This window comes from Chiloscyllium plagiosum, chromosome 6 (assembly GCF_004010195.1).
Source record: "Chiloscyllium plagiosum isolate BGI_BamShark_2017 chromosome 6, ASM401019v2, whole genome shotgun sequence".
NCBI lineage: Eukaryota > Metazoa > Chordata > Chondrichthyes > Orectolobiformes > Hemiscylliidae > Chiloscyllium > Chiloscyllium plagiosum.
The window spans coordinates 99,172,451-99,184,964 of record NC_057715.1 but is presented as its reverse complement, the minus strand read 5'-3'; the positions used below and the strand labels follow the sequence as shown (position 1 = coordinate 99,184,964).

At 43.6% G+C, this 12,514-nt stretch overlaps 1 protein-coding gene across 1 annotated transcript in view; it reads right to left on the bottom strand.

Annotated features, from left to right (window-relative positions):
* The window catches only part of LOC122551076 (scavenger receptor class B member 1-like), a 60,985-nt gene that overhangs the window by 13,598 nt on the left and 34,873 nt on the right, over positions 1 to 12,514 (bottom strand). Inside the window, exons 3-4 of the mRNA XM_043692719.1 lie at positions 9,839 to 9,980; positions 6,604 to 6,807 (exon numbers count right to left, since the gene is read on the bottom strand). Of these exons, the coding sequence (XP_043548654.1) occupies positions 6,604 to 6,807; positions 9,839 to 9,980 (346 nt within the window). The remainder of the gene's footprint in view (positions 1 to 6,603; positions 6,808 to 9,838; positions 9,981 to 12,514) is intronic.

Here is a 12,514-nt window from a genome sequence, read left to right as displayed (position 1 = left end):
GACAGACTTACACATTGGTCTTATCCTTTCCCCCTTGCTCTCGCCATTAATGAAAGCTGGACATAAGACACATATAAACACAAGATGTGGGAAACAAGCTCCCTCTCGTTATGCACACACTTGATGCATCATATTGAACTATGAACAACTGGAGAAGTCAGCAAGTTAACTGCAGGGACTGAATCTAAACTGTGTATCAATAACCGCAGATTTATGCAGCATATTTGTAGGGGGTGGTGTAATTTTTAAATCATTAACTGTTGTAGTAAGCACATAGTAAGTACAAAGCCACCATTTTAGTCTTCTCTGCCTTGTAGTAAGCACGAGCAGACACTCCCCCAGATTTTCATGAATGGAACAATGGAAACAGCTTTCCTCGTGGCTGTGGGACCGCCCACAACCACGGCTGTACGTTATCATCCATATAAGGGAGAAGCGGGGAACTCGAACACTGATTGGCTGGGTGAATAACCAAATAATCTCATCCATCAGGAGGACAGTGGGGAACTTTAACACTCATTAGCTGAGACAGTAGAAGGACCGGCCCACTCCTACATGTATATAACGTGCGGGGATTACAATCTGTGTGTGTGCCTCGTGGGAAGCCATTGAGGTAACACCCGGTTCTGCAGAATTGAATAAATAGTTTTGGACAAACTCCTCCGTGTCTTTGTTCTTGGGAAGGGAAGCAGAGTGCCTGATGGGGGGTCGCAGAGTCCCCTATCTTGCACATACAGGAGTTGGGAGGTCATGTTGTGGCTGTACAGGACATTGGTTAGGCCGCTTTTGGAACATTGCGTGGGATTCTGTATCCTTCCTATCGGAAGGATGTTGTGAAACTTGAAAGCATTCAGAAAAGATTTATAAGGATGTTGCCAGGTTGTTCAGCTACCTATGCCCTCTAGTTCTGGACTGCCCCCCCACCCCAGGGACACGACTTTGTCCATTTATCCTATCCATACCCTTCATGATATATATATATATATATAGGCAAATTTCTTACGCAGAGGATGGAGTGTGCATGAACAAAGAAAGAAAATCGCAGCACAGGAACAAGCCCTTCGGCCCTCCAAGCCTGCACCAATTCAGATCCTCTATCAAAACCTGTCGCCTATTTCCAAGGATCTGTATCCCTCGGCTCCCTGCCCATTCACGTATCTGTCGAGATACATTTTAAATGACGCTATTGGTCCTGCCCCTACCACCTCCGCTGGCAACGCATTCCAGGCACCCACCACACACTGCATGAAGAACTTTCCACATACATTTCCCCAAAAGTTTCCCCCCTTCCACTTTGAACTCATGACACCTAGTAATCGAGTCCTCCACTCTGGGGGAGTTTCTTGCTATGCACACTGTTCACACCTCCCGATTCGTAGGTCTCAATCAGGTCCCCCCTCAAGCTCCTCCTTTCCAATGAAAATAATCCTAATCTACTCAACCTCTCCTCATAGCTAGCACCCTCCATACCAGGCAACAACTGGATGAACCTTCCTCTGCACCCTCTCCAAAGCATCCACATCCTTTTGGTAACATTGTGACCAGAAATATACGCCAATTCCAAAATGTCTTATACAACTGTAACATGACCTGCCAACTCTTGTACTCGATACCCGGTCCGATGAAGGAAAGCATACCGTATGCCTTCTCGACGACTCTAATGACCTGCGTTGTCACCTTCAGGGAACAATGGGCCTGAACACCCAGATCTCTCTGTACATCAATTTTCCTCAGGGCTTTTTCATTTACTGTAAAGGTCGCTCTTGAATTGCATCTTCAAAAATGCATCATCTTACATTTGTCTGGATTAAACTCTATCTGCCATTTCTCTGCCCATGTCTCTAATCTATATTCTGCCGTATTCTCCGAAGGTCCTCTTCACTGTCTGCTACTCCATCAATCTTTGTGTCATCTGCAAATTTGCTAATGATGCAACCTACACCTTCCTCCAGATCACAAACAGTGGTCCCAGCACAGATCCCTGTGGGACACCATTCAGTTTGAGAAGCCTACTACTACTACTACTACCACCACCACAACCATCACCATCACCACTACCTCCTGCTGTCCAACCAGTTCTCTAACCATCTAGCTAGAACACCCTAAACCCATGCAACTTCATTTTCTCCATCAATCTACCATGGGGAACCTTATCAACCACCATACTAAAGTTCATGTATATGATATCTACATCCCTTCCCTCAATCAACTTTGTCACCTTTCAAAGAATTCTATTCTGTTTGTAAGGCATGACCTTCCCTGCACAAAACCATGCTGCCTATCCCTGATAAGCCCATTTTTTTTCCAAATGCATATACAGAGGAACCTCGATTATCCGAATACCAATTATCCAAAAATCGGATTATCCGAAGGAGATCTCGAGGTCCCGATAGAAACATTAAAGACTGTGTTTCCAGCAGTGATCGCATCTTTTGTTAACAGTGATTAAACAGGCACCATCGCCAAATAACTAACCTCCTGCCCTCTCTCCCTCTCCAAACTTTCCCTGGAGTTCCACAGAGGGATGAACCCTAAACCCCACTTCCAACAATAAACTCTCCAACATTGTCCTGTACAGGGCAAAGGTGGAACCTGTCAAAAAGTTGCGTGTGCATGTGTCGTTGTACATGTGTGTGCGTGTGTGTGCACACGCTATTTGGAGACTTACCCCACAAAGGCAACTGCAGCAGCAGTCTTGTTGTTGGTGTCCACTCTGGCTGCTCTGGAGCTGGGGAGGGTGTGTACAGGGTTGGGGGCAGGCAGGGGGCAGTGTTGGACGGGGGTTGGGGGTGTGTTGGGGGCTCCAACATTGTCCTGAATACCGATGTAAAGTACTCATTAAGAAGCTCACCTATTTTCTGACTCCACACATATCTTCCCTCCTTTGTCCTTGAGTGGACAAACCCTTTCTCTGGTTACCCTCTTGTTCCTTATATATGAATAAAAGGCTTTGGGGTTTCCTTAACCCTGTTCACTAAAAAGATCTCATGACCTTTGCTAGCCCTCAATTGCTCATTTCAGATCAGTCCTACGTTCCCAATATTCTTCCAAAGCATCGTCTGTCTTCAGTTACCTAGACCTTATCCTTTGTCCTCTTTGCTAGTCTCACAATTTAACCTGTCACCCATGGGTTCCTTAATCTTGCCATTTCTATCCCTCATTTTCATAGGAACGTATCTCTCCTGAACTTTAATCAACCTCTCTTTAAAAGCCTCAAAAGTATGGAATGAGCTGCCAGAGGACGTTGTTGGGGCTGGTACATTGCAACATTAGAAAGCATCTGGATGGGTATATGAATAGAAAGGGTTTGGAGTGATATGGGCTGGGTGTTGGCAAATGGGACTAGATTAGGTTGGCATGGTTGAGTTGGACTGAAGAGTCTGTTTCAATGCTGCATACCTCTATGACTCTAACCAGCCTTTCTAGATCTACTCTGTCACGTCCAAGAATTCCGAATGATTCAATAAAGTTGCCTTACTTTCTTCTAACTCCAATAGAAATAGGCCCACCCTATTCTCAATTATGGACTCTGTTTCCATTATCCTTTTGGGCAATGCATTCTGTATCTAAAGCATTATGCGCATAATTACTTTCCGAACTGTTAAAGTGGTGATTTGAGACAGCCCAGGGAATCCGTTGTGGACTCAGACCTGTAAAGCCTCTCTCTTGGTTCATCCCGGAGATCGTGCTGGGTAGATTAGATTACTTAGTGTGGAAACAGGCCCTTCAGCCCAACAAGTCCACACCGACCCTCCAAAGAGCAACCCATCCAGACCCATTCCCCTACATTTACCCCTTCACCTAACACTACGGGCAATTTAGCACGGGCAATTCACCTAACCTGCATATCTTTAGAATGTGGGAGGAAACCAGAGCACCCAGAGGAAACCCACACAGACATGGGGAGAATGTGCAAACTCCACACAGACAGTTGCCCAAGGCAGGATTTGAACCCAGGTCTCTGGCACTGTGAGGCAGCAGCGCTAACCACTGAGCCACCATGTTCTTTGGAAGTCTGGAATAAAAACCTCTTACAGGCAGTTTAGTTTAATTTTAGTCATCCCCTTTATTCACTAAGACCATCACTGTTACAACTTAACACTGACACCTATAAGCTAAACTATCATTTCACACTTTTCTGCATTAAATATTATTGAATCTGTTCTAGCCACCTGTGTCCGCCTGAAGCAAACTTACTATCCCACTCACATCTCATTTTTAAGTTTCATGTCATCTGCAAACTTTGAAATAATTCCTTGCAAACAGAGGTCCAGATCATGAATACAAATCCAAAAACGCAGCAGTCTAGACCTGTGGAAAAGACAGAAACATAGAACATAGAATGTTACAGCGCAGTACAGACCCTTCAGCCCTCGATGTTGCGCCGACCTGTGAAAATACTCCGATTCTGGATTAGTGGTGCTGAAGAGCACAGCAGTTCAGGCAGCATCCAAGGAGCAGTGAAATCGACGTTTCGGGCAAAAGCCCTTCATCAGGAATAAAGACAGAGAGCCTGAAGCGTGGAGAGATAAGCTGGAGGAGGGTGGGGGGGGGGAGAAAGTAGCATAGTTTTGAATTAATAAAAATCCTGAATAAAAACTGTTCTAATTGTGACAGTATAACTACTGTCAATCATCATTAAAGATCCACTTGTTCTTTAGGGAAGGAAATCTGGTAACACCTGGCTAATAGGAATTATTCTGGATTAGTGGTGCTGGAAGAGCACAGCAGTTCAGGCAGCATCCAAGGAGCAGCGAAATCAACATTTCGGGCAAAAGCCCTTCATCAGGAATAATGGCAGAGAGCCTGATTATCTCTCCACGCTTCAGGCTCTCTGCCTTTATTCCTGATGAAGGGCTTTTGCCCGAAACGTCGATTTCACTGCTCCTTGGATGCTGCCTGAACTGCTGTGCTCTTCCAGCACCACTAATCCCCAGCATCTGCAGTCAGTCATTGTTTTTACCAAAATAATCTGATGCCCATCTAACCCACACCATTCCAATATTATCCATATGTACGTCCAATGCCCATTTAAATGCTCTTAACAGAGTCTACTACTGTTGCAGACAGGCTGTTCCACACCCCTACTGAGTGAAGAAACTATCCCTAATATTTGTCCTAAATCTACCATCCCTCAATTTAAAGCTATGTCCCCTCCTGTTAGCCCTCACCGTCTGAGGAAAAAGGCTCTAATCATCCACCTTAACCCTCTGATTATCTTATACATCTCCATTAAGTCATCTCTCAACCACCTTTGCTCCAACAAAAACAGCCTCAGTTTACTTAGCCTTTCCTCGTAAGACCTCCCTTCCATACCAGGAAGCATCCGAGTAAATCTCCTCTGAACCCTTTCCAAGGCTTCCACATCCTTTGGGGTGGCACGGTGGCTCAGTGGTTAGCACTGCTGCCTCAGAGCACCAGGGTCCCAGGTTAGATTTCAGCCTCAGCTGATTGTCTTTGTGGAGTTTGCACATTCTCTCCGTATCTGCGTGCATTTCCTCCGGATGCTCCAGTTTCCTCCCACAGTCCAAAAGATGTGCAAGTCAGGTGAATTGGCCATGCTAAATTGCCGAGTGTTAGGTGCATTAGTCAGAGGGAAGTGGGTCTGGGTGGGTTACTCTTCGGAGGGAGGGTCGGTGTGGATTGGTTGGGCCGAAGAGCCTGTTTCCACGCTGTAGGGAATCTAATCTAAATCTTCCTATGATGCGGTGAACAGAACTGCACGCAATACTCCAGGTGTGGCCTCACCAGTGTCTTGTACAGCTGAAACACATCTTCGTGGCTCCAAAACTTAATCTCCCTACCAATAAATGCCAACACACCATATGCCTTCTTAACAACCCCAATAAACCCAGATGGCAACTTTCAGGGATTTATACACCTGGACATTGTGATCTCTGCCCATCTACACTGCCAAGAATTTTACCATTAGCCCAGTACTCTGCAGTCCTGTTATTTCTTCCAAAGTGAACTACCTCACACTTTTCCACATTAAACTCCATTTGCCACCTCTCAGCCCAGCTCTGCAACTTATCCATGTTCCTCTGTAACCCACAATGGCCTTCAGCACTATCCACAACTCTGCCTACCTTTGCTTCATCCGCAAATTTACTAACCCATCCTTCTATGCCCAAATCCAGATCATTTTTAAAAATGACAAACAGATCCTTGCAGCACACCACTGGGAACTGAACTCGAGGATGAACATTTCCCATCAACCACCACCCACTATCAGCAATTTCTGTCCCAATGAAATCCAAACAGGAATTTATAAACCATCTTTCACAACTTCAAAGTGTCTTACAATGAAGTCAAATAGCCTAATCCCAATCAAGTCCTATTTTCATTATATGTAGATGTTTGAGCTTTAACAGCAGAACCATGCCAGCTAATTTGTGCTTAAACTCTCAAAAACCAAGGTGCCCTTATTGACCTTCACAGTTGCTTTACCAAAAAGAGAACAATCAAATAAGTCAGATAATGTCTCAAATCCAGTGCGCACTTGCATTTCTTCAAATGAGGCTACACATTTTACACAACTTGCCCTTAACATTGAACCATTTTTTAAAATAGTAAAATCTGAAATAAATAAAAGATACTTACATCAGCAAACAAACCAAACTTTCCTTTAAATGGGAGTGTGCCTGGAAAAACTCGATTAAGAAAATCAACAAGTGGATCATCATATCCCCACATTATCTCCTTCACAGATTTCTTAATAAATGGGGTCTCATTAAATGTCTTCAAGGCAGTGCTGAAGATCAGTTTCAAAGCATAAGATAAATCTTCAACCATTAAAGCTGCACCCTGTAATTAAACCAAGCAATAACAAACATTCAAACACTAAAGGAAGTAAATCAATAACCACCAAATAAAAGTTGGATTGGCAGACCCTTCCCCTTAAGGAATAGCAAAATTGAGGAGCGTCAGTGGATCTGAAACTTTAACTTTGATTTGTCTCCAAGATTCAGTCAGTCCTTAGTTTTTCCAGCAGCTTTTGTTTTTGTTTCCGATTGCCAGCAGCCTCAGTTGTGTTTTTTCTGGTTTAGTGATACAGAAATTATAGTGCAGTTATACAAAACCATGGTTAGACTCCACTTGGAGCAGAATCTAAGCACCACACCTTAGGAAGGATATATATGGTCATTAGAATGGCCCTTCCTGAAGAAGGGCTTATGCCCGAAACGTCGATTCTCCTGTTCCTTGGATGCTGCCTGACCTGCTGCGCTTTTCCAGCAACACATTTTCAGCTCTGATCTCCAGCATCTGCAGCCCTCACTTTCTCCTCGTATATATTGTCATTAACCTCCTTCGCTAGAGCGAAGAAAGTCACAGTCCATCTAGCCTCCCTTTACAGCTCAAATCCTTCAGTCCCAGCAAAATCCTGGTAAATCTTTTCTGAACCCTCTCCAATTTAATAATATCCTTCCAATAGCAGGGTGACCAGACCTGTACACAGACCTCAACAAGCGACCATACCAATATCCTGTATAACCTCAAAATAACACCCCAATCCTGTACTCAACGGTCGTGTATGAAGAGGTTTTTATACAAAATTCAGAGGCGCAAAGAGAGTTAAAAGTGTTTTAAAACGTTTATCCTACATTTTAGATTAGGAATTAAAGTTTAACTGTAGAAAATGGAATAAATGTAACTGAAGTCCCTTGAATTATGAAGCACTAAAGAGACTGTGGTCATATTGCATTAAGGGATGAACAGCGAGAGAGATAGGATCAGAAACAACAGGACGACTTGGATAAGCTGCAAGTCTACACAGCTGGGAGCAGGTAGTGACCAGAGAAATCATGTGGCTTGGAAGTAGATGCTAAATTAGTGAAAAGTATTTAGTGAATTCTGACAGACTGTAAAACAGTCACTTCATCAGATCAAATAGAAAACTGTAAATGAGGGCTACATAAACCAAAAGGTCAGAGTTTAAGGTGGTTCCCTGGTTTCAAATTTATATTGGGCATGTTTTCTGGGAAACATTTGTTGCAGAATTCTCAATGTATCCAGTTATACATGGGGCTGGCTGGACCTAATTTTTGGAAATAAATTGGCAAATTGGAGAATTGTCAGTGGGGAGCTTTTCAGTGATGGAGATTGCAACTCAGTAAACACAAACATTGCTAAAAGGAGACTAGAAGTTGAAGGTTTTTGTCTTGCAATCATCAGAATTTAGGACGCAAGAAACAATGTGATTCTGCCATTTGATATAACTTGGACCTGTACTAAGAGTCACATGAAAAACTAATTCAAGGTCATCAGCTGGATTGTAGTGTGATGTATACATCGATACTCAGGACCTTGTTTTACATAGGCTAGGAAGGTGGGGGGGGGGGGGGGGGGGGAGAGAGGAAAGAGAGAGAAAGAGAGGTGGAAGGAGAGGCAGAGAAAAAGAAAGGAGAGATACCTGGGTTGGGATTCTGTTGCATCTTCCCTGATTCCTTCAGCTACATGGGCAATTGGTTGAAATTGAAAATGAAATGAAAAGTCCCAATCTTGACATTAAGAGAAACCCCCCCCCCCCCCCCCTTTAAGGTTTAAATGGAGAGCTCTGAACCTTGCCAATGAGTGGCAACTTTTACTTCCATCTCATTAACAGCTCAACAAGTCTAGTTTTCATGCTGCTTCGAATTCTCCTTGCCAAGTAACGGGACTGTCAGTTCTTGAAATTAAAGGTTATCATCTTGCAATAATTTACCACTTCCTTTTCCACACCTGAATCCAACTATGTCTCCATCACATTCTGAATGCTCCAGGACAACATCCTCATTCCTCTTCATTCAGGCACATTGGCCAACTCTCAGCTTCACCACAGCATCACGGCTGCTCCTGGATCAACACATACCCCAACTCCATCCTTCAGAACTTTACCGTGGAGCTCAAAGTCACCTACCACTTACACCCTTCTGTCAGGTCGCATGAGATAAAGGGACACAGGAATTTTATCACATTGTTTTAGCTTCATTTTGCAGCCCTCACTCATTTTGAGTGAGCCTGGACATTGCTAATCTCTTAAAGCTTGCATTTGTCTTAGTTGGCAGCTGGTCATAGTGAGGAGCACTGACTAGTCAAATGATGGATGCGACACTTTATGACACCATGATACATCAATGTCACACCTACAGCATGTACCAATTTAGGGGCAAATATACTGCATATGCTTCAACCAAATAGCCATGTCTAAAAGACAGAGGGGATCGGTCCTCAGTAAGGTCAAGGGTGATATTTCTTTTGAATTGAGAGAATATGGAAGATAATTGGTTGCCAGCAGAAATAATTAAAGCGAGAGCAGGAATGCATTAGCAGGAGGCTAAATACAAATGTTTCTTTGCCTGCAACGGTAGTAGATTCGCCAATTTTAAGTACAGTTAAGTTGTCATTGGACAAGCATATGGATGTACATGGAATAGTGTAGGTTAGATGGGCTTCAGATTGGTATGACAGATCGGCGCAACATCGAGGGCCGAAGGGCCTATACTGCACTGTAATGTTCTATAAGGCAGAAAGGAATGAGCTGGGAGGAAAAGGTAACGAGCTGGGAGGCAATTAGTACAACCACCAGCATAAATCAATGGACACCCACTCCTGTTAATCAGGCTCAAGACAATTACAGCCTTGGCCCCAATTACAGGTTGTTCTTCACTGTGTCCAACACCTGCACATACACATAAAACGGGTGCTGGGGAAAAATAAGCACTACCGCTGTTAGGTGGTAGTGTGGGGGGAGAAAAATAAAAACAAGTGCGTCAGAGGTTCTGTTCATTCAGAGCTGCCTGAGGGAGCTGGATCAGTGTTTAACAAAAAAAAGGACTGGTTCAAATCATGTACCTACCAGAGCAAGCATATTGGGCAAGATTAGTTCATCACTCTCATTCCCAGCTGACCGTTCAGGACAGAAATGGTAATGCCGATATTCTCGGTATGTGACAGTATAATTACTGTGAAATGTTATGTTGCTTTTCTGTCTGTACTCCCTGAAAATCAGAACCAATAATTAGTGCAGAGAGTCAGACACATCCTAACAGAGGTACAATAACAAATTGTTAAAATATCAAATATGTAGACAACTACACTTGCAAGGGTTTCCATTATGTACAAGGTGGTGTGGACTAAAATCATATTCTGAGAAGGCAGCCACATTCCTATACTAATAAATTCACTGGATCACTGAAGGTTCGTGCTTCAGAATTAGCTATACTTCCAACCCAGGTATAACATGGGCATAGAACCATAGAAATGATACAGCACAGAAGGCAGCCAGTCTAGCTTGTCCATGCCGACCCAGATAATCTTTCTAACCCCATCTTCCTGCACACGACCCACAGCCCTGTAGCACCTATGGTGCGGATCTGGGCACTTTATAAAACAGTTTTAAAGATCTCCACCGCCACCTTAGGTGGAAAATTCCAGACAGCCACCATCTTATGCATATAGACATTTTTCCTCACATCACTTTTAATCCTTCTGTCACTGAGCTTAAATCTATAACCCTTGGATTTGAATTCTCTGGCAAGGGGAACAAGTTCTTCCTGTCTTCTGTCTGTACTGCCCACATTTCTGTATATCTCAATCATATCACACCTCTGAATTCTTGGAACAGAGAAGGCTAACTCAACTTCTTCAATCACTCCTCAGGACTACAATTCTCCAGCCTGGCAACATTCTAGTAAATAGTCTCTGCCTGTTGTCCAGAGCAATTATGTCCTTCCTGTACTGGGATGACCAGAGTTTAAACAATACTCCAGTGTCTTATACAATTTGATCATTATATATTGTATTTATAGCTGCCAATGAAGGGGAGTATTCCATAGACCTTCATAATAATTTATCTAACTGTCCTGCTATCTTTAGGGACAGGTGCACTCACATTCCAACCTGCCAGCAGCTGGCCCATATCACTCCAGCTATTCATATACCCATCCAAATGCCTTCCAAATGTTGCAATTGCACCAGCCTCCACCACATCCTCAGGCAGCTCATTCCATACATGTACCACCCTCTGCGTGAAAGAGTTTCCCTTTAGGTCCCTTTTATATCTTACCCCACTCACCCTAAACCTATGCCCTCTTGTTCTGGACTCCCCAACCCCAGGGAAAATACTTTGTCTATTTATCCGATCCATGCCCCTCATGATTTTGTAAACCTCTATAAGATCACCCCTCAGCCTCCGACGCTCCAGGGAAAACAGCCCCAGCCTGTTCAGCCTCTCCCTGTAGCGCAACTCTTCCAACCCTGGCAACATCCTTGTAAATCTTTTCTGAACCCTTTCAAGTTTCACAACATCTTTCCAAAAGGAAGGAGACCAGAATTGCACGCAATATTCCAACAGTGGCCTAACCAATGTCCTGTACAGCCACAACATGACCTCCCAACTCCTGTACTCAATACTCTGACCAATAAAGGAAAGCATACCAAACACCTTCTTCCCTATCCTATCTACCTGCGACTCCACTTTCAAGGAGCTACAAACCTGCACTCCAAGGTCTCTTTGTTCAGCAACACTCCCTAGGACCTTACCATTAAGTGTGTAAATCCTGCAAAGATTTGCTTTCCCAAAATGCAGAACCTCACATTTATCTGAATTAAACTCTATCTGCCACTTCTCAGCCCATTGGCCCATCTGGTCCAGATCCTGTTGTAATCTGAGGTAACCTTCTTCACTGTCCACTACACCTCCAATTTTGGTGTCATCTGCAAACTTAATAACTGTACCTCTTATGCTCACATCCAAATCATTTATATAAAATAACAAAAGATAGAGGACCCAGCACCGATCCTTGTGGCACTCCACTGGTCACAGGCCTCCAGTCTGAAAGATAACCCTCCACCACCACCCTCTGTCTTCTACCTTTGAGCCAGTTCTGTATTCAAATGGATCAGGTGCTGGGCATTTATCTACCTTTATGCGTTTCAAGACATCCAGCACTTCTTCTGCAATATGGACATTTTGCAAGGTGTCACCATCTATTTCCCTAGAGTTTATCTTCCATGTCCTTTTCCACAGTAAATACTGAAGCAAAATGCTCATTTAGTATCTCCCCCATTTTTTGTGGCTCCACACAAAGGCCACCTTGCTGATCTTTGAGGGGCCCTATTCTCTCCCTAGTTACCCTTTTGTCCTTAATGTATTTGTAAAAACCCTTTGGATTCTCCTGAATTCTATTTGCCAAAGCTATTTCATGTCCCCCTTTTTGCCCTCCTGCTTTCCCTCAAGTATACTCCTACTGTCTTTATATTCTAAGGATTCACTCGATCTATCCTGTCTATACCTTACATAGACTTCCTCCTTTTTCTTAACCAAACCCTCAATTTCTTTAGTCATCCAGCATTCCCTATACTGACAGGAATATACTTTCTCTGGATTCTCATTATCTCATTTCTGAAGGCTTCCCATTTTCCAGCTGTCCCTTTACCTGCGAACATCTGCTCCTAATCGGCTTTCGAAAGTTCTTGCCTAATCCCATCAAAATTGGCCTTTCTCCAATTTAGAATTTCAACTTTTAGATCT